The sequence below is a fragment of the Chiloscyllium plagiosum genome, unplaced genomic scaffold (genome assembly GCF_037043375.1).
Source record: "Chiloscyllium plagiosum isolate Xiang-an unplaced genomic scaffold, Cpla_swu_hap1 HiC_scaffold_13, whole genome shotgun sequence".
NCBI classification, from domain to species: Eukaryota; Metazoa; Chordata; class Chondrichthyes; order Orectolobiformes; family Hemiscylliidae; genus Chiloscyllium; species Chiloscyllium plagiosum.
In genome coordinates, this window is record NW_028270151.1 from 52,504,725 (window position 1) to 52,531,558 (window position 26,834).

Here is a 26,834-nt window from a genome sequence, read left to right on the forward strand (position 1 = left end):
TCTGACCTGCTGTGCTGTTCCAGCAATAAAGTTTCAACCACGTGGAAAAGGTAGATTAGATTACTAGATTAGATTACTTACAATGTGGAAAAAAAGGCCCTTCGGCCCAATCAGTCCACACCAACCCGCAACCCATCCAGACTCATTCCCCTACATTTACCCCTTCACCTAACACTACGGGCAATTTTAGCATGGCCAACTCACCTAACCTGCACATTTTTGGACTGTGGGAGGAAACTGGAGCACCTGGAGGAAACCCACGCAGACATGGGGAGAATGTGCAAACTCCACACAGTCAGTTGCCTGAGGCAGGAATTGAACCCAGGTCTCTGGTGCTGTGAGGCAGCAGTGCTAACCACTGCACCACCGTGCCGCCCCTGAACCATGGTAGGTTTACAATTTCAGAGCTTTTAAAACTTTCCATGTTTAGTTTTTGGAACTTTGTTTGATTAAGGTGTATTCAGATTGCTATTCCAAATTACATAGTGTCTTCACAATCTAAATTTTTTTGAAGCCTTCGTTTTATTGGGTAATCATGAGCTAGTCATTCTTAATTCAATTGCTTTTAAATTATTGGTTTCTGGAAGTTCTCTGAATTATGTAATTGATACTAACTTTATAGAAAATCAGGTACATTAACTTTGGCACTCTTTGGTGTGAATAGTAATTCTGCTGTATTTTGAAAACTATTTGTTCCATTCCTTTTTGTACTGAATTGTAGCTCTTGCTTTACTTTTTTTAGAGTTGACTTAATATTGCCTTGTAAGCTTTTCTTTATTTTTATTGCAGTATTTGATTACCAGCTTATTTTAATGCAGTTATTACATTCATTAAAAATATACAGGTGTCTTGTTCTTTAAATATGGTTTCTGTTTTACAGAGCTATAATCATATCTGGAGGGCCAAGTTCTGTCTATGCAGAGGATGCTCCATGGTTTGATCCAGCGATATTTACAATTGGCAAACCAGTTCTTGGAATCTGCTATGGAATGCAGGTATTATGCACAAATTCAGATCATTCATATGTGTTAGTAAAGACTTGAAGCTGACCCAAAGCATTTTACTTTGATGTGTGCTTATCAGGGGTATTATGATATCACATAACTTAAACCTGTGCCGAGTTATGTAATAGTGACCTTCCACTGATGTGTTTTAATCCGGTGCCTTGGACATTTTATCTGCTCAGCAGTGGGCAAAACTTAATTTTATGCAGAAGGAAAATTTGAAACATAACTTGTTATCTTTCATTTGCACTCACACAGATGATGAATAAAGTTTTTGGAGGTACAGTGCACAGAAAGAATGTGAGAGAAGATGGTCTTTTTACTGTAAATGTGGACAACAGTTGTTCACTGTTCAGGTACTGATGATTTATTCTAATTCACATGTTTTTGACAAGCACTTAGTCTCTGGGTTATACAGTGTGAAGGGATTTTGTGGGACACAGACCAACACACACTGGCTTGTACAAACGTGTTGCGTGACACTGACAGACACGTAATCTGTGGGTTAAATAGTGTGAAAGGTTCACTGCTCACTCTGGATCATATGTTCTGAAGGGGTTCAGTGACAATGAGAGACACTGAGTTATAATTAAAAAAACTGTTGCTGGAGAGTCTTGCACTAGTTGGTACTAATAGATTCTTTTGACATTATATGACTATCTTTTGAATACTCAAAGACTGCTGATCATTTAGGCTATGCTTTTATGGCTAAATTGTTTATGCTTTTCTTAGTTTTTCTAAAAAGAGAATGAAAATAATCTCCAATAGAACCAGGAATTTCACATTGGCTTTTGTCATTAATGAACACAATCATCTTGTGTAATTTGTGATTTATTATCTAGTTTTCTGTATTTCTTCATTTTCCATCCATCAGAGGTCTACAGAAAGATGAGCTTGTTCTGCTCACACATGGTGACAGTGTGGACAAGGTGGCAGAGGGGTTCAAAGTCGTTGCACAATCTGGAAACATTGCAGCAGGTATAATTAGCAGTAAATAGCTTGCCAATCCCAGTTTAACTGTGTTTGCTTATGATATAAATGTAATGTGACAGACCCATTGTATTGGAATGAAAAGTCAGCATTTTATTCATACTGTGATCATAAGCAGAGTTTTGTTTTGTTCAAGAAGGGGAGTAGAGACAAGCCTGGAAATTATAGACCTGTGAACCTTACTTCAGTTGTAGGAAAAGTGTTGGAAAGGGCTATAAGAGAGAGGATTTATAATCATCTAGAGAGGAATATATTGATTCGGGATAGTCAACACAGTTTTGTGAAGAGTAAGTCATGCCTCAAACCTTTATTGAGTTCTTTGGAGAAGGTGACCAAACAGGGAGATGAAGGTAAGCAGTTGATGTGGTGTATATGGATTTCAGTAAGGCATTTGATAAGGTTCCCCACGGTAGGCTATTGCACAAATTACAGAGGCACGGGATTGAGTGTGATTTAGGGGTTTGGATCCGAAATTGGCTAGCTGGGAAATATTCATCCTGGAGTTCAGTTACTAGTGGCATACTGCATGAATCTGTTTTGGGTGCACTATTGTTTGCCCTCATCCAGGTCATTTGTATAAATGACATAGAAGGGTGGGTTAGTAAATTTGCAGATGACACTAAGGTCGATAGAGTTGTGGATAGTGACGAAGGATGTTGTAGGTTACAGAGGAACATGGATAAGCTGCAGGGCTGGTCTGAGAGGTGGCAAATGAAGTTTAATGTGGAAACATGTGAGGTGATTCACTTTGGATGGAGTAACAGGAATGCAGAGTACTGAGCTAATGGTAAGATTCTCGGCAGTGGAGATGAGCAGAGAGATTGGTGCATTGATCCTTGAAAATTGCCACTCAGTTTGATAGAGTTGTTCTTGGCAGAGTGATTGAGTTTCAGAACCACGAGGTCATGTTGCAGCTGTACAAAACTCTGGTGCAGCCACATTTGGACTATAGTGTGCGGTTCTGGTCACCGCGTTATAGGAAGAATGTGGAAGCTTTGAATAAGGTTCAGAGGAAATTTACAAGGATGTTGCCTCGTTTAGAGGGAATGTCTTATGAGGAAAGGCTGAGGAACTTGAGGCTATTTTTGTTAGAGAGAAGGTTGAGAGGTGACTTAATTGAGACATACAAGATAATCAGAGGGTTATCACTGTCCAACCTTTTTCCTTAAATGGTGATGGCTAGCACGAGAGGACATAGCTTTAAATTGAGCTTCAAGTTTTGTTTGTTTGTCTGTTTCATTAAGATATAATAAAACTAAATCAACTAAATGATTTCAGACATTATCTTCCATCTTGAAATTGCTTTAAAATAAATTTCTGTTCCAGTTTGAGGTAATTAACTGACCTATCTATAATCCATAATGGAGTATCTGAATTTCCAGTGCAGTCTGTCTATCCATTCCAAAGTGAAAATGTGTACATGTTTGTGGGCAGTGAACTGTAATTGCCTATAGACAAGGCAGTAGAATTCAAAGTATAAGAAACTGCTTATTTTACCTTATTCGCTACACTTGTATGCTTTTCTGAAATGCATTACTTCAAAATTCTCTGGATTCAATTCATTTGATACTTTCCTGACCACATCACTGGTATCTTTCTACAGTCGACAGTCTTTCTGCTCACTATCAACCGATTTTACACTATCTGCAAACTATCATATATATCCCATACACTTTTATGTCTAAAGTAATTGATATCACTGTTAGCAAGGCACCTGCACTAAGCCCTGTCTTTGGTAGGTGCTGTACAACAATGTGCACAAGTATTGTGCACAAGAAGATAAAATGAGAGTAAATTTGATATGCTACACATATCTAATGGTTGGTTTCAGACAAGGATGAACAGAGCCTGGTGTGTGAGCTACACAGCTTTTTTTTTGTTAAAGTGTCACTTTTCTATCCTTTGTTCCATGCTAATGTGTGTTTTTCGGGCATTAGGTGCTCCACTCTGGTACTAGAACCAAGGAGCTGTGTGTGATTAACTAGTCGGTGATTTCCCCACAAAGAATTGAGCTTAAAAATGTAGACGTTGACTGGTGCAAACTTATTTTCTATCATTGAATAACGCAACTGTATTTGTTTTTTTAATGTAAAGTTCTTTTTAAGGGACATGCTTTGAACTGCTTAGTTTATGGAAATAAAAGCAAATAAGAATGTGGAGTATTTGAAGAAATTTACACTTGGTCCTGTGCAAAGGAATAATTTTAAAAATGCAAATGTTGATTTTACTGTTAAACTGTCTATAGCCATCGCAAATGAATCCAAGAAACTCTATGGTGTTCAGTTCCACCCAGAAGTGGATTTGACAGAGCATGGGAGAGACATTTTGAAGAATTTCTTGTTTGATATTGCTGGATGCAGTGGGACATTCACAGTCCAGAGCAGAGAAGTAGAATGCATCCGAGAAATACAAAATAAAGTAGGACATTCCAAAGTTTTGGTAAGTTTTTTTTATTATTAGTGTAAAATTCCTACAAAAATGAAAATTTTCTTTTCATGACTTTGAACACGTTTGTGTTAAACAGAATTGGGTTTCACAGTTTAGAATTCTGACTGTTGTCATTTGATCCATAGGTACTGCTGAGTGGTGGAGTAGATTCTACTGTGTGTACAGCTTTATTGAATAAAGCTCTGAACCAAGATCAAGTAATAGCTGTTCATATAGACAATGGTTTCATGCGAAAAAGAGAGAGTCAGTCTGTTGAAGAAGCCTTGAAGAAACTTGGTATTAAAGTTAAAGGTAAAGTTGCAAAATGACATGTGATTAATTTTAATGATCAGTAATACTGTAAAATTTATCATATAGATGGAACATGTTAATCAGGAATATTTAAAGACCTACCTGTATAGTAGAGCATAACACACAAATTTAAAAAGGCCATTAAAGCCACAGAAAGTTTTTAGTTTAGATTCACTAAGGTGACAAAAAGGCTTAAGATGCTAGATCTGTTTCCATTGCTAAGGTGATATAATTGTTTAGAATTGTGAAAGATTGTGGTAAAATAAATAGAAAAAATGTGTACTGAAAAGAAAAAGCACATCAATTTAAAGTAGACTGGCAAGAAGGAACCAAAATTGGTTCAGTGCCTGGAAGCTAAGGATATTGATCAGTATTTTTCTGACTGTTTGTTTGCAATCTAGTTCTGCAGGACTTAGTGTGTAGGTACCTTGCTAACCATGATATCAATTACTTTAGACTTAAGTGTATGGGATATGATATAGTTTGCAGATAGTGGAAAATTGGTTGATAGTGAGCAGAAAGGCTGTCGACTTAAGGATGTGGTTAAGAAAGTATCAAATGAATTGAATCCAGAGAATTTTGAGGTAATGCATTTCAGAAAACCATATAAGGGTAGTGAAAAAATGGCAGTTAATGAGAATTTTAAAAGGATGCAGGGTTTTTGTAGTGCTTTCCAATAGATCCCAGAAGTAGCAAGGCTGATTAAGGGTACAGGATAGTTTTTTCAGCTGATGCAGAAACAGGCCAAATAGCTTTCTTCTGTCCTTTAAATTTCTACGTTCAGAACCAGTTTTCGATTGGCATGTGTAAATGAGGGGCAATAAAACTGGTGGTTCTGTCATAAAAATGTTCCATATTTGATTCATTTGAGTACAGCCAGTTGAGGTTTGTCGTAAGTTCATGTAATGCCAGCAGAAGTTTGTAGAATTCCCCAGTATTCCTATGCTTTGTGCTTTATATGCCAATCGGAAACAAAAATTGTTTGTACTTTTTTTTTCCCTGTATCAGTATTTATTTATACCACTTACCCTGCTATCCTGAATTCCTATTTGGCTAAGTTGTGCTCTAAAAGTATTGCCAATCATTAGTACAACAAACAAAATAGTGGTCCAAGTTGTTACAATAAGTTTCTTTTAAAATTTACAGTGGTTAATGCAGCACATGCATTCTACAACGGTACAACAACTCTGCCAATTTCAGAAGAAGACAGAACTCCCAGAAAGAGAATAAGTAAGACCCTAAATATGACGACAAATCCTGAAGAGAAAAGAAAAATAATAGGGGATACTTTTGTGAAGGTATATTTAGAATTAACTTTTTAGCATTAACTAAATTGATTCTGTTTCCCAATGCTCAAATATTTTGATTGAACTTTGTGCATGCTGTATTTCAATGAAAGGTGAAAGGCACAATTTTAAAAAAAAATTTGCTTTATCCTAGATTGCAAATGAGGTAATTGGAGAAATGAATCTGAAGCCTGAAGAAGTGTATCTTGCTCAAGGTACTTTGAGGCCAGATTTAATTGAAAGTGCTTCATTAGAGGCAAGCGGGAAAGCTGATGTCATCAAAACTCATCACAATGATACTGAACTGATAAGAAAATTGAGGGAAGAGGTCAGTGATATCTTTCAATATTTCTCTAACAGTTTGGTTCATAGGGATGAACTTATTCTGAGGCTTCATTTGATAATTTTATTTAAACCATATTCTATCTCTTCGTATTCAAGCCTGCATTAGTGAGCTATTGTGTATTTACAAGTGTCCCATGATGTCAAATGTGTTTAATCTCAAAACTATTTAAAAAGTACATAACTGTGGATCTTTTATTTTGCAGGGTAAAGTGATTGAGCCCCTAAAAGATTTCCACAAAGATGAAGTGAGAGCATTAGGCAGAGAGCTGGGTCTTCCTGAAGATGTAGTTTTGAGACATCCATTCCCAGGTGAACTTAATACACATTACTGCCCTTATTAAATGAGAACTCATTCCGTTTTGTACCTAACTTCATAAGTAATTTCTGGTTTATGTTGGCTGTTTTTTAAAGGACCTGGTCTTGCTATTAGAATAATCTGTGCTGATGAGCCATACATTTGCAAAGACTTTGCGGAAACTAATAACATTTTGAAAATAGTAGCTGATTTTTCTGCAAGTGTGAAAAAGGTAAGTTACAGAGAATATTCCTTGCCCCTTTCAATAAAATTTATTAGTGAATACTTCATTCTTGACTTCAAACACCATTTGCCAATTCCGTTTTAACATGGCAAACATCTGTCAGATGCAGTTTGTTTATATGCAATAAAAGATAATCTATCTCACCTATGTATAACAGTTTTCACACTTTCTTACATTGCCCCATGATGACAACTTACAAAGTCCTAACTTTCAAAGCTAAATCATTTACTGATAAGGCTTCATTAACAACAAAGGCTATAGATACTTCAGTCATTGTGCATGCTGATTGTCTTGTGGTAGGCTCACACCATAATTTGCTCTGAAAATATATTAGGATGTGCTATAATGAGCATATGAGATTATCTAGAGCAATCAGCATCTTGTACATGCTGAAGGGCTTGAAACAGAATTAACTATTATTTTGTGTTTCCATATGTTGAACGATTTGTTAAATTTCAACATTGATTGTAATGGAGTTAAATTTTGTTATGTAACTATTTCTCGTTATTTGTAATTGGAACACTGTGAAAGGGCATAAGTTTACAATGGCTGTCTAATGATACATATCCCGGTGTCTGGTTTGGTTGAATCTCAGAAAACTACAAGATTAAAGCATGGCTGGTCTGAGAGTCAGGGTGAGGCTGTTATTTCTGTGCAGACGAAGACTGTTTGTGGAATGATTGATTGTAAATAAATTGTTACAAATCAGCTGCATTTGATTATAACACTGCAACGCTTTCAAATATATGGAGTTGACTTAATGGAAACCTAATCTAAACAGTATCAAAACCTGCTGAGTATTTGAGTACTTTTGTGATTCTAAACCATGGTGTAAAGCAGGGTGTGTAAATAAGAGTCATAGAGTCCCAGTTTACAGCACTGGGAACAAACTCTTCAGTCGAACTCATACCAACCAGATAATGATTTGGATACGTATAAAGTAGCTGTGGTTTGTAAGTTTGCAGATGACACCAAAATTGATGTGGTGGACAATGAAGAAAGTTATGTCAGAGTACAATGGGAGCTTGATCAGATGGGCCAATGGACTGAGGAGTGACAGATGGAATTTAATTTAGATAAATGTGAGTTGTATTTTGGTAAGGCAAATCAGGCTAGGATTTGAATAGTTAATGGTAGAGCCCTGGGGAATGTTGCTGAACAAAGAGCCCTACAGGGTGGAAATGCATATTTCTTTGAAAATGGAGTCACAGGGTAGTGAAGAAAGCATTTGGTACGCTTGCCTTCGTTGGTCGGTGTATTGAATGTAGGAGTTGGGATGTTTTGTTGCAGCTGATGGTTGACCGGCATGGACGAGTTGGACCGAAGGGTCTGTTTCCTTGCTGTATAACTATGACTCAATATAAAGAACTGGGAGCAGGAATAGACCTCTGGCCCTTTGAACCTGCTCTGTCATGGGTCATCTTTTCGTGGCCTCAGCTCCACTTACCTGCTCTCTCAGTATAACTCTTAATTCCTAAACATATTTAGTCCCATTTGCCATCATTTGGCCCATATCCCTCTTAAACACTCCCTATCATTGTACCTATCCAGATGTCTTTTTAAATCTTGAGATTGTACCCACCTACTCAACCATGTCGGGCAGCTTGTTCCATACATACCACCCTCTGCATGGAAAATGTTGCCCCTCGGGTCCTTTTTAAATAATTCCCTTCCCACCTTAAACCTATGCCCTTTAGTTTTGGACTCTTCTACCTTAGGGAAAAGACCTTTGCTAGTCACCCTATCCATGCCCTTCATGATTTTATAAACCTCTGTAAGGTCACCCCTCAACCTTCTACACTCCCAGGGAAATAAAACCCCACCCTATTTAGCATCTCCCTTGAGCTCAAAATAAGGCAGTATACTTTACATGAAAATTAAAGTTACCCATGATAATTGGGAAAGTCACTTGACAAATGTAACCACAAGAAATATTTCCTAGAATATATACATAGTTTCCTCTAACAGTATGTTGTGTACCAGGCTGGGAATCAGGCTGTTTTGGATCTGGTTATATTTAATGAAGCAAGTTTAATAAATAATGTCAGAACAAAAGATCCCAGAGGAAACAGTGACCGTAACATGGTGTGCTTAGCATTCGGTTTGGGAGCAAGAAACTAATCAGAAACAACTACGCTAAACTTAAATGAGCGTAATTACATAGAAGTGAGGGAAGGAGGCAGAAAGCAGGTAACTGTTGGGCGATTAGTCTCTTTTCTATTTTTGGAGAAGTCTTGGATTCAATTATTAAGGAAGTAATACCAAGACATTTGGAAAAATCACAATCTGATCCAACATATTTAGCATGGCTTCATTAAAGGGTAATTGTATCCAACTAATCAAATTTTTTTGAGGAAAACTCAACCGAAGTGGATGGATGGGCTCCAGGCTAATGGTGAGGAAATAGTGTTCTTGCAGGTTGGCAACATGTGACCAGTGGGTATATAGTCAGGATGTGAGTGGGCAAAAATTTGGATGATGCTGAAATATAATCTGGGAAAATCTGAAGTTATGTATTTTAGCAGGAGGAATGCAATAGCTGAATATTAAATAGAGAGACTACAGAATGCTGCTGCACAGAGGGATTTGGGGCTGCTTGTGCATGAATCTCAATGTCAATAACCAAGTTCACTGGGTAATAGGAAAAGCAAATGAATGCCTTGCCTTTATTTCAGAGAAATGGAGAATAGAGGACTCAGGTTTAAATTAGACAAGGTACTATTCAGAGCATACCTGGAATACCATGAACTGTTTTGGTTCCCTTTATTCTAAGGAAAGATATACTGGCATAGCAGGCAGTGACAGTGCAGAGAAGGTTCACCTATGTTGATCCCAGGCATGAAGAGACCATCTTATGAGCAGGCGCTGATACTCCAACTTTTCTGAGGAAGGGTCACCAGACCCGAAACGTTAACTTTGATTACTCTTCAGAGGTTCTGCCAGACCTGCTGAACTTTTCCAGACAACTTCTGTTTTGGGTTCCGAACAGCATCTGCCGTTCGTTCTTTTTTTTAACTTAAAGATTCTTGGGGGACTTGACAGAGTAGAAGCGGAGAGCTTAGTCCTAAACACTCCTACAAAGGGAAACAAAAGGTTTAATCTGAATACGGGTTCAACCATTTCAGGCAAATAATTTCTCCTCTGAGGAATATGAATCAATAATGAAAGACTGATTTCTAATCAGTGAGGCAAGCTGATCATGTGGATAAGGCAGGAAAGTGGAGTTAGGTACTATATGATCAGCCATGATCTCATTGACTGGCAGAGCAGTCTCATTGGGCCAAATGGCCCTTTTCTGCTCCAAAGTCTTATGGTTTCAAAGCACTAGCAATCGTTAACTTGGTGAATTCCAACATCATTTTTTGACGTTAAAGGATGACAGGTTGTGGTTAGATGCATAAAGATTCTCTTTTTTTCAGTGGAGATCTCTGTGGAGTAATACAGAAGTCCTGAAAAATTGTGAATTTGAGTTAGATAATGCCATAGTAACCCTGCTATGGTGCTTTGTACTTTCAGCACCATACAATTGACATGAGCAACAGATTACAAGAATGCTGTTGTGACACACTGTTTCAGAAGTTTGATGCTAAGTCTACAACCCAAAGAGAAATATTGTACCCTTTTTCAATTCTAACATAAACTACTCATAATTTATTACAGAATTCTGATAAACACATGTTGTCATGGGTTAAAGATGACAGTATCAAAAGCAGTGGTGTAGATGGATATAAATATCATAGAAACATTTTATAATTCTTTTAGCCAATCATAGCTTTGCTGAAGTTGATGCATTTGGAAGGACCATTGTGAAAAATAGTACATTTTAAAATTAATAGCATTTCTTAAATCGTGGATGAGCCGCGACGAGTTCCAGGTTCCCAGATTTGAAAAATGGGATAGGGTGAGTTGATGGTTATAGAATGTGGTTTACTTTCATTTGTAAAGAAGTACAGATTATAAAAGTGGAGCAAATAATGTTGGAGGTATCATGTGAACAGTTCTGGGCACAACGCTTCAAGAATGTTCTAAAGGCCTTAGAAAGGAGATGCCGAGAAGTTTGCAAGGATGAGAAAGTTGGGGAAAGTTAAAGCTTTTTAATCTTGTCTGTTCCTCCAAGAACAATGGTCTGTTGAATGAATGCTTCTAAGAAAGATTTTGAAAGATTAGGTAGAGGAAGAATTGTTCATTTAGCAAGTAAGTCATTAACTTAAGACCAAAGATTCAAGTTAATTAGTGGAAGATCTAAATGGCAGATGAATAGGAATACTTTACTGATGTATCTTCAGACTTTACCTCAAATGATGGACTCTGAATCCATAAATGTTTAATCGAGAATTATTTAAGTACCTGAAGCTATGAGCATTTGTGTTCTGGCAACACTAAAATGTGGGGCAAAGTGTACCTGCTGTTTGAAAGCACTTGGACTGATACAAAAGGTGACCATTGTAATATTCTGTAATATTGAAAAAGAAATGCCAAAAAATGTATTTTCTTGCATTAAAACCGTTACAAGATTATTTATGACTTTACATGTTGAGAGTATATCAAAGGATTTATGCTAGTTTTCACCAAAGAATGTGTTTGCAGAAAATGTGAATCTAGGGATGTTGGGAAGTCATGGTACTATGTTTTTCTACAGCCGCACACGCTATTACAAAGAGTCAAGTCCTGTACAAGTGATGAAGAGCAAGAAAAATTGATGCAAATTACAAGCCTGCATTCACTTAATGCTTTTCTTCTGCCAATTAAAACTGTTGGAGTACAGGTTAGTGTTGCATTGTAAATATTGAAGAAGTCAAATGTCATAAAGTTTGTTTTATTCTTTTGAATCAAATTGAATCTTTAAATTATTATGGCCTGGAAATGAAAAGTGAATTGGTGGACTATTGAATTTAATATACTTGGCATTTTTGAACTACTCAGTATGTAAGTTAGCCTGCTGAGCTGGAAGGTTTGTTTCAGACGTTTTGTCACCATGACTAGGTAACATCATAAGTGAGAGTCTCTGGTGAAGTGCTGGTGGTATGTCCTGCCTCTCTCTTTATACGTCTTGGTTTCTTAAGGGAGAGGCAGGACGTTTAAATAGGGCAGTTAGGCAGGAATTTAAAAAGGAGGTCCCCGAGAGTAGTAATATCTGGATTACTCCTGGTGCTACGATCGAGTGAGGGCAGGAATAGGAGGATAGAGCAGGTGAATGCATGGCTGAGGAGCTGGTGTATGGGAGAGGGATTCACATTTTTGGATCATTGGAATGTCTTTTGGGGTAGGAGTGACCAGTACAAGAAGGACGGATTGCGTCTAAATTGGAAGGGGACAACTGGCAGGGAAACTTGCTAGAGCTGCTCAGGAGGATTTAAACGAGTAAGTTGAGGGGGGACACAGGGATATAGTGAGGAAAGAGGGCAATCTGAGACTGGTACAGTTAAGAACAGAAGTGAGTCAAACAGTCAGGTTAGGCAGGGACAAGGTAGGTCTAAAAAATTGCATTTATTTAAATGCAAGAGGCCTAACAGGGAAGGCAGATGAACTCAGGCATGGTTAGGAACATGGGACTGGGATATCATAGCAATTGCAGAAACATGGCTCAGGGATGGGCAGAACTGGCAGGATACAAATGTTACAGGAAGGATAGAAAGGGAGGCAAGAGAGGAGGGGGAGTGGCGTTTTCGATAAGGGATAGCATTACAGTTGTGCTGAGGGAGGATATTCCTGGAAGTACATCCAGGGAAGTTATTTGGGTGGAACTGAGAAATAAGAAAGGGATGATCACCTTATTGGGATTGTATTATAGAACCCTCCAATAGTCAGAGGGAAATTGAGAAACAAACTTGTAAGGAGATCTCAGCTAATAGGGTGGTTATGGTAGGGGATTTTAATTTTCCAAACATTGACTGGGACTGCCATAGTGTTAAAGGTTTAGATGGAGAGGAATTTCTTAAGTGTGTACAAGACAATTTTCTGATTCAGTATGTGGATGTACCTACTAGAGAAGGAGCAAAACTTGACCTATTCTTGGGAAATAAGGCAGGGCAGGTGACTGAGGTGTCAGTGGGGGCGCACTTTGGGGTCAGCGACCATAATTCTATTTGTTTTAAAATAGTGATGGAAAAGGATAGACCAGAGCTAAAAGTTGAAGCTCTAAACAGAGGGAAGGCCAATTTTGATGGTATTAGACAAGAACTTTTGATGGCTGTCTAGGGGCAGATTTTCGCAGGTAAAGGGACAGCTGGAGGATGGGAAGCCATTAGAAATGAAATAATGAGAATCCAGAGAAAGTATATTCCTGTTAGGGTGAAAGGAAAGGCTGGTAGTTATAGGAAATGCTGGATGACTAAAGAAATTGAGGGTTTGGTTAAGAAAAAGAAGGAAGCATATGTAAAGTATACACAGGATAGATTGAGTGAATCCTTAGAGTATAAAGGCAGTAGGAGTATACTTAAGGTGGAAATCAGGAGGGCAAAAAGAGGACATGCGATAGCTTTTGCCAATACAGTTAAGGAGAATCCAAAGGATTTTTACAAATACATTAAGGACAAATGGTAACTAGGGAGAGAATAGGGCCCCTCAAAGATCAGCAAGGTGGCCTTTGTGTGGAGCCGCAGAAAATGGGGGAGATACTAAACAAGTATTTTGCATCAATATTTACTGTGGAAAAGGATATGGAAGGTATAGACTGTAGGGAAGTAGATGGTGACAACTTTCAAAATGTCCATATTACAGAGGAGGAAGTGCTGGATGTCTTGAAACGGTTAAAAGTAGATAAATTCCCCAGGACCTGATCAGGTGTACCCTAGAACTCTGTGGGAAACTAGAGAAGTGATTGCTGGGCCTCTTGCTGAGATATTTGTATCATCGATAGTCACAGGTGAGGTGCTGGATTACTGGAGCTTGGCTAACGTGGTGCCACTGTTTAAGAAGTGTAGTAAGGACAAGCCAGGGAACTATAGACCAGTGAGCCTGATGTCGGTGGTGGGCAAGTTGTTGGAGGGAATCCTGAGGGACAGGGTGCACATGTATTTGGAAAGGCAAAGACTAATTAGGGATAGTCAACATGGCTTTGTGAGTGGGACATGTCTCTCAAAATTGATTGAGTTTTTTGAAGAAGTAACAAAGAGGATTGATGAGGGCGGAGCAGTAGATGTGATCTATATGGACTTCAGTAAGGTGTTCGACAAGGTTCCCCATGGGAGACTAGTGAGTAAGGTTAGATCTCCATAGCATACAGAGAGAATTAGCCATTTGGATACAGAACTGGCTCAAAGGTAGAAGATAGAGAGTGGTGGTGGAGGGTTGTTTCTCAGACTGGTGTGCCACAAGGATTCGTGCTAGGTCATCTACTTTTTTCATTCACATAAATGATTTGGATGCGAGCATAAGAGGTACAGTTAGTAAGTTTGCAGATGACACCAAAATTGGAGGTGTAGTGGGCAGCGAAGAGGGTTACCTCCGATTACAACAGATTCTTGACCAGATGGGCCAATGGGCTGACCACTGTCAGATGGAGTTTAATTCAGATAAATGTGTGGTGCTGCATTTTGGGAAAGCAAATCTTAGCAGGACTTATACACTTAATGGTAAGGTCCTAGGGAGTGTTGCTGAACAAAGAGACCTTGCAGTGCAGGTTCATAGTTCCTTGAAAGTGGAGTCGCAGGTAGACAGGATAGTGAAAAAGGTGTTTGGTATGCTTTCTTTTATTGGTCAGAATATTGAGTACAGGATTTGGGCGGTCATATTGCGGCTTACAGGACATTGGTTAGGCCACTGTTGGAAAATTGCATGCAATTCTGGTCTCCTTCCAATCGGAAAGATGTTGTGAAACTTGAAAGGATTCAGAAAAGATTTAGAAGGATGTTGCCAGGGTGGAGGATTTGAGCTATAGGGAAAGGCTGAACAGGTTGAAGCTGTTTTTCTTGGAGCGTTGGAGGTTGTGGGGTGACCTTGTAGAGGCTTACAAAATTATGAGGGGCATGGATAGGATAAATAGGCAAAGTCTTTTCCTTGGGGTGGGGGAGTCGAGAACTAGAGGGCACAGGTTTAGGGTGAGAGGGGAAAGATCTAAAAGATACCTAAGGGGTAACGTTTTCACACAGAGGGTGGTACGTGTATGGAATGAGCTGCCAGAGGAAATGGTGGAGGCTGGTACAATTGCAACATTTCAGAGACATTTGGATGGGTATATGAATAGGAAAGGTTTGAAGGGATATAGACCAGGTGGGACTAGATTGGGTTGGGATATCTGGTCGGCATGGACCGGTTGGACCGAAGGGTCTGTTTCCATGCTGTACATCTCTATGACTCTATGACATACCACCGGCGCTTCTCTGGAGGCTCTCACTGATGATGCTACTTAGTCACGGTGAAGAAACATCTGGAAACTATCCTTCCAGCTCAGCGAGCTAACTTAAATACTTGTCATGAACCTGAGCTACAAATCTTAAACATCGCTAACTTGGTTTTTTGTACACTGTTTCAAATATGTCATTGTACTTGAGAAAACCTGAATTTAAATGCTTTCCACAATAAATTGTATAATTTGGAAATTTATCACCTGTTATATAGAAAGTAATATACATTTGTGAGTTGGTACTGGATGATGCAAATTACTGTGCCTGTAACCGGGTATTTGTATCTCTATGAACTCGGTTGTACTGATTTTGAAGAGTTAACATGTAAATATTTTTACAATAACAACTAAGAGCTTGACCTGGTAATTATTAATTTCTGTTTTTCTGAAAATGAGCTGTAGCTTTATATTTTCAAGTTATTAAACTCGTGTCTATTTTCAATGAAATCTAAAGTCTATGTCAGGAATAAAATTATCTTGATTTAAGTTTGCTTGCTGAGCTGGAAGGTTTCGTCACCATACTAGGTAACATCATCAATGAGCCTCCAGTGAAGCATTGGTGTTATGGCCCACTTTCTATTTGTCTTTAGGTTTCCTTGGGGTGGCAATGTCTTTTCCTGTTCTTTTTCTTGGGCTGTTGGATGGAATCCAAGATGAGGTGTTTGTTGATAGAGTTCCAGTTGGAATGCCATGCTTCTAGGAATTCTTGTATGTCTCTCTGTTTGGCTTGTCCTGGGATGGATGTGTTGTCCCATTCAAAGTTGTGTCTTTCTCATCTGTATGTAAGGATACTAATGGTAGTGGGTCATGTCTTTTTGTGGCTAGTTGATGTCATGTATCCTGGTGGCTAGTTTGTCCAATGCAGTGTTTGTTATAGAAATTGCAAGGTATTTTGTAAATGTTTATTTTGTTTTCTGTATAAAGTCTTTCAAGTTCATTAACTGATATTGTAGTGCGTTGGTGGGTTGTGGGCTACCATGATGCCAAGAGGTCTGAGTAGTTTGGCAGTCATTTCTGAAATGTCTTTGATGTAGGAGAGAGTGGCTAAGTTTCTGGGCATGTTTTGTCTGCTTGTTTGGGTTAGTTGCTGAGAAATTGGTGGACTGTGTTCTTTTGAATATGCTGTCGTGATTTTCCTCTACTGTTTGTCGTTCCTCTGTGCTGGGCGTGTGTGGTGGCTCATTGAAATAATGTTCTAATGCAGCTTTGTTCGTGGGTGTTGGGATGATTGTTTCTGTAGTTCAGTATTCGGTCCATATGTGTTGTTTTCCTGTTGATGCTGGTTTGAAGTTCCCCATTGGCTGTTCGCTCCATTGTAACATATAGGAATGGTGGTTTGTTGTTTTCCTCACTAGCATCCTTACATACAAGTGAGAAAGGATACCACTTGGACTGAGACAACACATCCATCATAGGACAAGCAAAACAGAGAGACATATAAGAATTCCTAGAAGCACAGTATTCCAACTAGAATTCTATCAACATACACATTGATTTGGCTCCCACCTACCACCCCTGAGAGAGAGAACAGGAAATGACATCACCAACCCAAAGAAACCTAAACACACCAATAGAAATCAGATCAGAACACCAGTGCTTCTCCAGGCTCACTGATGTTACCTAGTATGGTGATGAAACATCTGAAAACGAACCTTCCAGCTTACATCCAGAACTTTAACCTGAGCTACAAATTTTCTCCAAACTCGCTAATCATATTCTTCTCTTGAAGGGTGACTGTAGGACGTATAGTTATGTTTGTGGCTTATCTAGTAAAGATCAACCGCACTGGGATTCCTTCATATTCCTAGCCCGACTTATTCCACGAATGTGCCATAATATTAACAGGTTTGTGTATTTATTTTGTACTTTAAGCTATTTGAAAATAGATATTGCTAAGTATGAACAATCTTTTCACTATTGCAAGCCGTAATAAATCTGTCCTGTACTAATGAAAATGTTTGTGTTTCAGAGTTGTGTATGTTTTTGGACCACAGATTCGAGAACCTATAACAGATGTAACACCAACTTTCCTAACAACAGGAGTGCTTAGTACACTCCGGCAGGCTGACTTTGAGGCGCATAACATTCTTAGAGAGTCTGGTAGGAATACAGTTAGTATTCTTGAGAAACCTGTATGTGGCATTACGTTGTGTTCTCCTTTCCACAGAATTAGTTTGATACAATCATAGTTTGATTATCTGAAATTTGGTGGTCTCCACACCACCAATCCTTTTAGTCATTTGTTAGCGAGGTGGTCAAGAAGGTACCATCTACTGGTTTGGAATGGGATGGTACTCTAGGGAAACATTTTCATTAATTTATAGTATTGAACATCTTTTGCTTAGACTAAGTTGCTATCAGCTTTCTTAGATCGCAGTTGGTTACTTTCATCCTCCGGAGCAATGCATTCAATTAGCCAAGCTACTGCACTACAGTCTTTTTCAATTAAGATATTTTTAGGTGTTTCCATATAAATTTTCATAATCATTTTTTCCAGTTTTCCTCTTTCAGGAGAGACAATCTTAAAGTTATGTTGATTTGAACATATCTGCATATGCTATGTCAGCACTTTTTAAGTAAATGGTATGGTGTGTGTATGCCTTTATAGGTTACTCTGGGAAAATTAGTCAGATGCCAATTGTTTTAACCCCGCTACATTTTGACCGTGACCCACTCCAGAAGCAGCCCTCTTGTCAGAGATCTGTGGTGATTCGAACCTTCATTACAAATGATTTTATGACTGGCATCTCAGCAACTCCTGGCAATCACATTCCTGAAGAGGTGAGATTTGTATTATGTACTTAGAAACTGTGACAACCTTTTCACCAGTAATTTAGAGGATAATGCAGCAATATATAATTGTTTTAAAACATTTTTGTCATTGACTTGGTCTTGATACTAAGGTGGGATGCAAGTGTACGTTGGGTATTGTGTTTAAGTTTTTTTTGATTATCTCCTCCAGAGGTTTCACGCTCCTGGGGTAAAATTTTTTGGACCCTTTTTTTTTTAGCAGCTTGAGATGGCTGTTTTTCTGTGCACGTGTGTGTCTGGATCATGAAGGACATCATTACTGAGTGTAATTTTGTTTGTGCCCTACGCACTTTTCAGTTAGTGCACTATTCTAGTAATTTTGACCAACTACTCCAGTTCAGTTCAGCATAGGGAATAGTTAACATTTTGACTGCAGTTCTAACAAATTATCAGCGCAGACACAGGTTATTTATGACCAGGTCACTTCTCCACTGCAGAGGTTTTTGATAATTTTAAATGCATGTCCAAAGAAGTAAATATGAATGAAATACAAGCATAAAATGGTAGCCTCTTCAGGTTCCAAAGCAGTCACATAAGACTTGAAACATTAGTTCTGTTTGATCTGTCCACAGTTGCTGCCAGACCTGCTGAGTTTCTCAAGCTCTTTAAGCATTTAAGATCTCCAGCATTTAAAGTGCTTTGCTTTTACTTAAGTATGAATGAGAACCCTGTTTTCCTTGTCAGGTTATTTTAAAAATGGTGAGAGAAATCAAGAAGATACCTGGAATTTCCCGTGTCATGTACGACTTGACCTCAAAACCACCTGGAACTACGGAATGGGAGTGAATGAAACAATTTTTTTTGTGAAAACATTCCCAGTGTTAACAGTAAGGTGGAAGTGTGACTGGAGCTGCTACTTTGCACCTTTTTCTTTTTGTCATCCCTCCCCTTGCCCTACCCAGATCCTACCGTATAATTCAGTATTTGGCAAGGATATATTTTAATGGGTTAAGAATATGTACGGGTAAGGGATTCATCATCAGATTTTCCTGGTAAAATTGTGAAGCCTTTGCCAATGTATTTGGACACCCTTTATAGTACAATTTGTCTGGTGTTTTGAACTTTCTAAGGCACAGTTCATTTGCAGTAAATTAACTAAGCCATTGCCAGTATATCATTGTAAATCTCAATTATTGATGTGACCAATTTTTTTTTTTAAAAACAGATCTGTTACAAATATTTTGCCAAATGGATAGGTTGTATGGAAGTATATTGGCAAGTTTTGATGTATTCAGTATGTTTAAAGTTTATTGACAGTTTGTAATTGCATTGTTCTAAATGAACAAATTACCAGCAGTTTGGCTCTGTTTATCACTGTAATTTTGGATACTGTATGAAATGATTAGAATGAACACAGTTGTGATTTTCATGGCCTAAAGAACTCTCAAAGGGTTTGATTTTTGCCAAAAATCCTGATCATATACATGCTTTTGAATATTAGCAGCCAACTGTGTACTGTACATATTTCCTAACTTGCATGTGAGCCAAAATTTTATTTGAAGGATAAGAGGACTAGGGTTTTCCAAAGGCAGCATTTTTAATGTATCATTTGACAATTTTATATATCTATTTTATTAACTGACTACCATAATTTCATTGTGAAATATTTTCACTTTGCTATTTACCTAGATATCAGTTTATCAACACAATATGTATGGTTATTATTAATTGTTGCCTTAATTTGATCACCTCTATCCCACATGTTCAGAAAATGTAATTTATAATTGTAAACTTTGTCAAATTAATAAATTGATAAGACATACCTCAAGTTCTGAAATTTCCATGCAGAAGTAACTTTGTCAGTGGTACATTGTAAAGGTTTTGAGTTTTGAACTTACTACAGAAACATTCATGAAAATCTCTATTCTGACGATGTTATCTTTAGATTTTTTTCATAAGTCCAAATCAGTTACATTCAGAATTTTAGCAAGCTAAGTTCAGTCCATCTACTTTGAGTGTATATCTAATTTATCCAAATTGTATGTACAGAAATAAACATTTTCTTCTATGCATCTACATCTTAAATATATTAAAATTCCTGAATGTTGGAAACCAAACATTTCAGTGAAGATGCAGACTGTTTGGCAGATTAGATGATCAGATCACTTCACTTGGGTGATTTGATAAAGTGCAACTAACAGACTTCGCATCATTTTCATTCGAAAGGTATTTTCTTGTTCCAGTTTGTAGCTACATGCAGGAACATTCATGCCATTAAAGATTTCATATCAATTCCTGATGCCTGAGCAATGTGTTTACTGTATTGCCATTTTGCAGTTGAAATTCATAACAACTAAATTATGCATCATGCATTAGGTACAGCAGTCGATACATTTTTATTTGAAAAATCATGATTTCCAATGTTGCTGAAAACAAGTTATTTAGCTCAAAACCCTTTGGTGAAATTTGTGGTACATAGTTCCCTTTATGTAAAAACGGATGCCTAAATTACTTTTTCTCAGATTAGTACTGCAGAGTATTTCAGGTAAAATAAAGCCCTTTGTTTACAATTTATGCATGGCCTAAAATTTGATCTTTTTTAAAACTTTTTCAAATTTTGTGGTACTGATGATGAGGAAAATGTAAATTTTGAAATACATGAACATTTGCCAATTTAAAAACTGATGACCAGTGAGTTCATTGTGATCTCAATGTTAAAATTATTAATTGGAACAAACTATCTCCTTTTCATATAGGCACAAAGAAGGGAAATGGGTATTTTTGAAAGCAGGAAAATGAATATTTTTGAAAGCAGAATTGGTATTTTTGAAATGTTAGTGAAAGGTGTATCTGTTTAATTTCCACTCCATACCTTTGCTGCTAACAAGTCTTTATCAACATTCAAATCATTTAAGCGACTTAAGTCGATGTATATAAATATATATATCCATACTGCTGTAAATTAATTTTTTAGTAATTCATTTTATTGCATGCACATTTCCTATCTATAGATTTGTTTATTGTTGAGCCTCAATAAAGTATAGTATTAAATCCCTTATGACTTTTCATTTTAAGAACTGCAGCTTGCATTGTAAGATGTACTGAAATGTTAGATCTGTGATTTCAGCTCTTAACTACTGGCACCTTCAGGGAATTTTTGTTGCCCAACATCAGTGTTTTTAAATGTTTGCATTGACAAGGTAGCAAATCTTCATAGAGAACTAAAACTGCAAATGCATTAATTTAGGAGATCTGCTTTGACTTCTCTTCTCATACTTGTTCTCTCATCCATACCAAATATAATTTATTTTATCCAGTTTCATTCTCATACTTTAAGTTTCTTATCTCAATTTTTTCCAGTCCCTTTTGTGTGCAGATAATATCCTTTTCTCCTTATTTGGTTACTGTTCTTTGGTTCACATATAGTTTAATAACCAAATGCCACATGATTTGAAAACCACCAGGTAAGGATTATCACAGCTTTCAATGAAACAATTAAGGATACAAATGGGAGCCAATAAAATGTAAAAATGTTTTTGATCAACTTCCAAAGGATATGATAAGGTTTATTGTTTGGGAGACTTAAAGAATTTTACTGTACAAAAAAGTCTCAATTTACTTTGATAGACTGTGACTGGACTCAACATTAACTCTGCAAAAGTGAGGACTGCAGATGCTGGTGAAGGGCTTTTGCCCGAAACGTCGATTTTCCTGCTCCGGATGCTGCCTGACCTGTCCTTTTCCAGCACCACTCTGATCTAAACTCAACATTAACTCTGTTTTCTTCCTACAGACGCTGCCAAACTGCTGAGTTTTGCCAGCATTTTCTTTTTGTTTCATATCTCCACATCTGCAATTCTTTGTTTTATTTTATCTCAAAGTTTTTTTTGTATTTCTCAATACTTTTTCAAGATACTCCCTCTTGTTTAGCTGCTTGGGTCTTGAGTTTCATTCGGCTATTGCAGTCCATTATTAATTCTTTTGAATGAAGGCATTTAACCAGATAACAGAATTTACCTTGAAGTTGCAGTGTCACTGTACTATTATTCTCACTGTAGCTTTAGGAATCCTATTTAGTGTGAATAACTATTGAAATGTCTGACTGAGTGCTTAGAAATGGCCAATGAGCTTGGTTTTCAACATGGTTTCTTCAGGTCACCATAAATTCAACGAAACAGCTGATGAAGCCAAGAAAAATATATAAATTAAGACTTTGCATCATTTATACATTTTGCAAATGAGAGGTTCTGTCATCCGCTTTAACCCTAGGATTTCCATGTTGCAGTTTCAGCTCACAGAACATCTTTTTTTTTTTTAGATTACATTACAGTGTGGAAACAGGCCCTTCGGCCCAACATGTCCACACCGACCCGCCGAAATGCAACCCACCCATACCCCTACATTTACCTCTTACCTAACACTACGGGCAATTTAGCATGGCCAATTCACCTGACCTGCACATCTTTGGACTGTGGGAGGAAACCGGAGCACCCGGAGGAAACCCACGCAGACACGGGGAGAATGTGTAAACTCCACACAGTCAGTCGCCTGAGGCGGGAATTGAACCCGGGTCTCAGGCGCTGTGAGGTAGCAGTGCTAACCACTCTGCCACCGTGCCGCCCACTTGTTAAATATCAAATTGATGAGAAACAAGAAACCAAGCCCAATCTGTATTCTGATTCAGTTCTGCTCTGTTAGTATCATTGCCAACCCTCCAGGATTTCAAAATTAACCTCTCAGATGTTATAAGTAGTGCAGGAAAAAATGTCTTTCACAAACAACCTAACTATTACAAATGGATTACAAGCGATTTCACTCCAGTCAAAATGAGGTTTGCTTGTGATCTCTTGAAAGAGCTGTGAAATCTTTCAGCAATAGTTTCTTTTTGGGTGAAATTTTTTATTCGTTAACATGAGGTACCACTGCCTAGGGGTAGCATTTATTGTCCATCCCTAATTATCCTGAGGACAGTCAAGTGTAAACTACACTTCTGGGGTCTGGAGTCGCATGTAAGTCACACCCAGGTAAGAATGACAGATTTGTTTCCCCAAAGGGCATTAGTGAACCTCATGGGTTTTTCTGACAATTATCAATGGATTCATGGTTATAATTAGCTTCTTAATTCCAGATATTGAATTCAAATTGCACCGTCTGCTATGGTAGGATGTAGAGCCAGGTCCCCAGAATATTACTCTGGATTTTCAGACCAGCAATAATATCAATAGGTTATTTCCTCCCCCAGTGAGGGGGGCTCGGTAATTGTTTCCTGTACTCCTTTTAAGTCAAGAAAATAGGAAAGAAATTGTGGATTTGGCAAATGAAGGAATTTTAAGGATTAATCTGTTACTAAAATCCAGTCTGTTTGGCATTTACTGCTAGTTTTAGGGGCTAGTCTTTCCTAGTTTTAGGTGTGTATGTAATATATATGGATAATTAATCCAGGCTAGTACATTATCTCCTATCCCATGTGTTTAATTTTGCTAAACCAGGCTCCTGTGAGGGACTTTATTACAAGCCTTCACAAAATCTAAATTTATTATGACTGTTGGCCCTCATCAATTTTGTTACCACTATCTTAAAAAAAAACTCAAGTTCATCAAAGATGAATCTTACTCGCAAATCTGCATTATGCCTGGTCAGATCGTTCCCATCCAACTGTCTACTTCCTTTTACAACAGGTTCTAGCACTTTCCGTAGTCCTGATGCAAGGCTTAATGTGTATGTAGCTTACTGTGTGTTCTCTCATTTCCTTCTTAAATAGTCAGAATACATTTATTACTTTCCATTCTGAAGGAATTATAGAATTTTGGTAGATAATTGCCAATGCATCTACCTTTTATAGCAACCTGTTGGTATGTAGACTATCAGATCCTGGTGTTATGGACCAGTCCAGATGCCCTCAAAACATTTCAAGGAAGTAGCTCCTTAGTTTTAAACAAAACAATTTATTTGCATTATTACCAAATGAAGCACCATCAAGAACAGACCACAGAATAGCTTAACTTATCTGAAAACCCAACAGACTATCCCAATTTAATGATGTTCTAAATTCCTGCAACAATCCCCATAACCACCCCTTGTCAACAAAGGTAAAATCAAACAGAGGATCTTTCAGGAACGAGAGAAAGATGGCAAAGAGAGGTTCAGCATGGAGCACTTTCATAGGACAAATGCTTCATTCTCTGGGATCAGTCCAGTATACCACCTCTGAACTGACCAATGCAACTACATCCTTCCTCAATTAAGGGCACAAATTGTGCACTATATTGAGAAATTGCACCTGCAATGTCTGTACGGTTGAAGCAAAACTCCCCTATTTTATGCTCCATTCCTTTTGCAATGAATGTCACAATTCAATTTGCCTGCCTTATTACCTGCTCTACCTGCAAACTAGGTTTTTTGTGAATCGTGTGAGGACACCCAGATCCCTCTATACTGAAGCACTCTGAAGTTTCTCTCCATTTAGATAATAAGTTGCCTTCCAATTTCTCCAACCAATTTGGGTAATCCACACTTATCCATATTAAATGCCATCTGCCAAATTTTGGCTGCACTCACTTAAGCTGTCCATATCAATTTGTAAATTTCGGATTTCTTCATTACAACTTACTTGTGCACCTATTTTAGGATCATCTGCAAATTTGGCTATACTACTTTCTATCCCCATGACCAAGTCATGAATATACATTGCGAAGAGTTGAGACCTGAGGACTGAACTCTGTGACAACCCAGTACTTATATCTTGCCAACCAGAAAAACTCATTTATCTTGACCTGCTTTAATAAGATTATTCATTGAATATGATGCAATGAAAAAGAACTAATCTAAAATAGCAAAGCTCTCTCGTTGATTTCTCAATACACTCCTCTCAAACTATTCCTAACATTTCAGAAATTTGTATTCCACAGTTTTGTCCTCAATTCATTTACATAGTCTATATGCAGATTAAAATCATCCATAATAACGGTGTTGTCTATGCTGCATTCTTTCTTGTCTCCCAATTAATATGATACTCCACATTGCCACTACTCTGTGGTAGCCTATAAATAACTCCAATCAGTTTTTGCAGAAGTTTGCTGTTTCTTAACTCCACACAAACAGATTCCATATGTTGTTCTTCCAACCCGATGTTTTCCCTTGCAAATGTATTGATTTGTTCTATTTATTATTAGCTCAAATTCATCTCCTTTTCCTTCCTGTCTGTCCTTCCTAATATTCTTGAATATTTATTTTCCAGTCCTGGTCATCAAGCAGCCATGTTTTTGTGAAGGCAATTAGATCATACCCAGGCATCTCCATTTGCACATTTTGATGATCTACCTTGTTGTGAATGCTGTCTGCATTCAAGTAGAATGCCTTTAATGTTTTTTGATACTATTCTGCTTTCAAGGCATACTCCATGCTTGGATTTGTTTCTTGTGTCTTCTAGTCTCCCTTGCACCTTTTCAACTTCCTGTTATCAACTTTATTTTCTTCCCGTTATTTAAGTCCGCAGATTCTTATCCTCCTGACAAGTTCATTTAAACCTACTCCAACAACACAAGCAAATGTCTGAAAGTATCAGTCGTGTTGAAGTGTAACTTGTCCAGCATGCACAGATGACACATGTTCCAGGACTAGTCCCACTTACTCAGAAATCTAATGCTCTCCCTCCTAATCAGTTCTCCAGCCACATGTTCAATCAGTCAATCCACTTGTTATTATACGTTGTAGCACATGATTCTGGGTGTAATCCTAAGATTACTGCTCTTGATGCCCTGCTTTTTAACTTCTTTCCTAACTCCCTTATATCTGTCTTCAGGATCTCATCCCTCTTTTACATGTCATTGGTAACAATGTGAATGACAACTTTTGGCTGATCCGCTTCCTCCAGAAGCAAGTCCTGCAGTTATTTAGTAACATCGTTGACTCTGGCACCCAGGAGGCAACACACCATCCTGGGGTCACATTTCACACCTTAGGAACACCTACCTGATCACCTGACTTCCAAATTCCCTATAACTCTTCCATTCTTCATCCTTCTTTGTACTGCTGGGATGCCTATGGTACCATGGGCGTGGCACTGACTGCACTCCACTGCATCCTCACCTCCGCCCAAGGCCCCAAAGGATCCTTCCACATCTGGCAGAGATATTTCTGCGAATGTGTAGACTTCATCTGCTGTGTCTGTTGCTCTCGATGTGGTCTCCTCTACATTGGATAGACAGGATGCTTACTTTCGAAATATTTCAGAGACGATATCTGGGACACATGCACTAAACCACCCCACCGCCCTGTGGCTGACCACCTCAACTCCTCTTCCCAGTCCACCAAGGACACGCAAGTCCTGGACTGCCGCCACTGCCAAATCCAAGCCACCCCACGCTGGAGGAAGAATGCCTCATCTTCTGTCTTGGGCCCCTCGAACCACAGAGCATCAATATCGATTTCACCAGTTTCCTCATCTCCCCTCACCTCATCACAGCTCCAACTTTCCAAATCAACACCACCCTCTTGAGCTGTCCTACCTATCCATTTTCGTTCCTACCTATATGGTCCATCCTCCCCTCTGACCTATCACTATCAGCCCCCATCTGCATCTACCTATCCCCTTCCCAGCTGCCTTACCCCTATCCCCACCATAGTATTTATTTCTCAGACCTTCCCCTCCCTCCCAATTCCTGACATGGCTCATGCCCAAAATGTCAATTCTCCTCCTCAGATGCTTACTGACCTGCTGTGCTTTTCCAGCACTACACCTTTCCACTCTGCACTCCACTCAGGAATCATCACCTTCATGAGTTTCCAAGATGGAATACTGATGAGCAAGAAGCATAGACATGAGTGTCTCCAGCAA

At 38.2% G+C, this 26,834-nt stretch overlaps 1 protein-coding gene across 3 annotated transcripts in view; it reads left to right on the top strand.

Moving 5' to 3' along the window:
- Positions 1-21,049, top strand: part of gmps (guanosine monophosphate synthase) — a 31,021-nt gene extending 9,972 nt beyond the window's left edge. For all 3 annotated transcript variants that reach the window (XM_043702181.2, XM_043702183.2, XM_087993597.1), the window contains 14 exons: positions 881-995; positions 1,263-1,360; positions 1,879-1,982; positions 4,240-4,433; positions 4,568-4,733; positions 5,880-6,031; positions 6,174-6,347; positions 6,568-6,673; positions 6,776-6,891; positions 11,543-11,668; positions 16,977-17,092; positions 17,217-17,347; positions 17,856-18,028; positions 18,743-21,049. In XM_043702181.2, the coding sequence (XP_043558116.1) occupies positions 881-995; positions 1,263-1,360; positions 1,879-1,982; positions 4,240-4,433; positions 4,568-4,733; positions 5,880-6,031; positions 6,174-6,347; positions 6,568-6,673; positions 6,776-6,891; positions 11,543-11,668; positions 16,977-17,092; positions 17,217-17,347; positions 17,856-18,028; positions 18,743-18,844 (1,873 nt within the window). In that variant the 3' untranslated portion in view covers positions 18,845-21,049. The remainder of the gene's footprint in view (positions 1-880; positions 996-1,262; positions 1,361-1,878; positions 1,983-4,239; positions 4,434-4,567; positions 4,734-5,879; positions 6,032-6,173; positions 6,348-6,567; positions 6,674-6,775; positions 6,892-11,542; positions 11,669-16,976; positions 17,093-17,216; positions 17,348-17,855; positions 18,029-18,742) is intronic.
- The last annotated feature ends 5,785 nt before the right edge of the window (positions 21,050-26,834 follow it).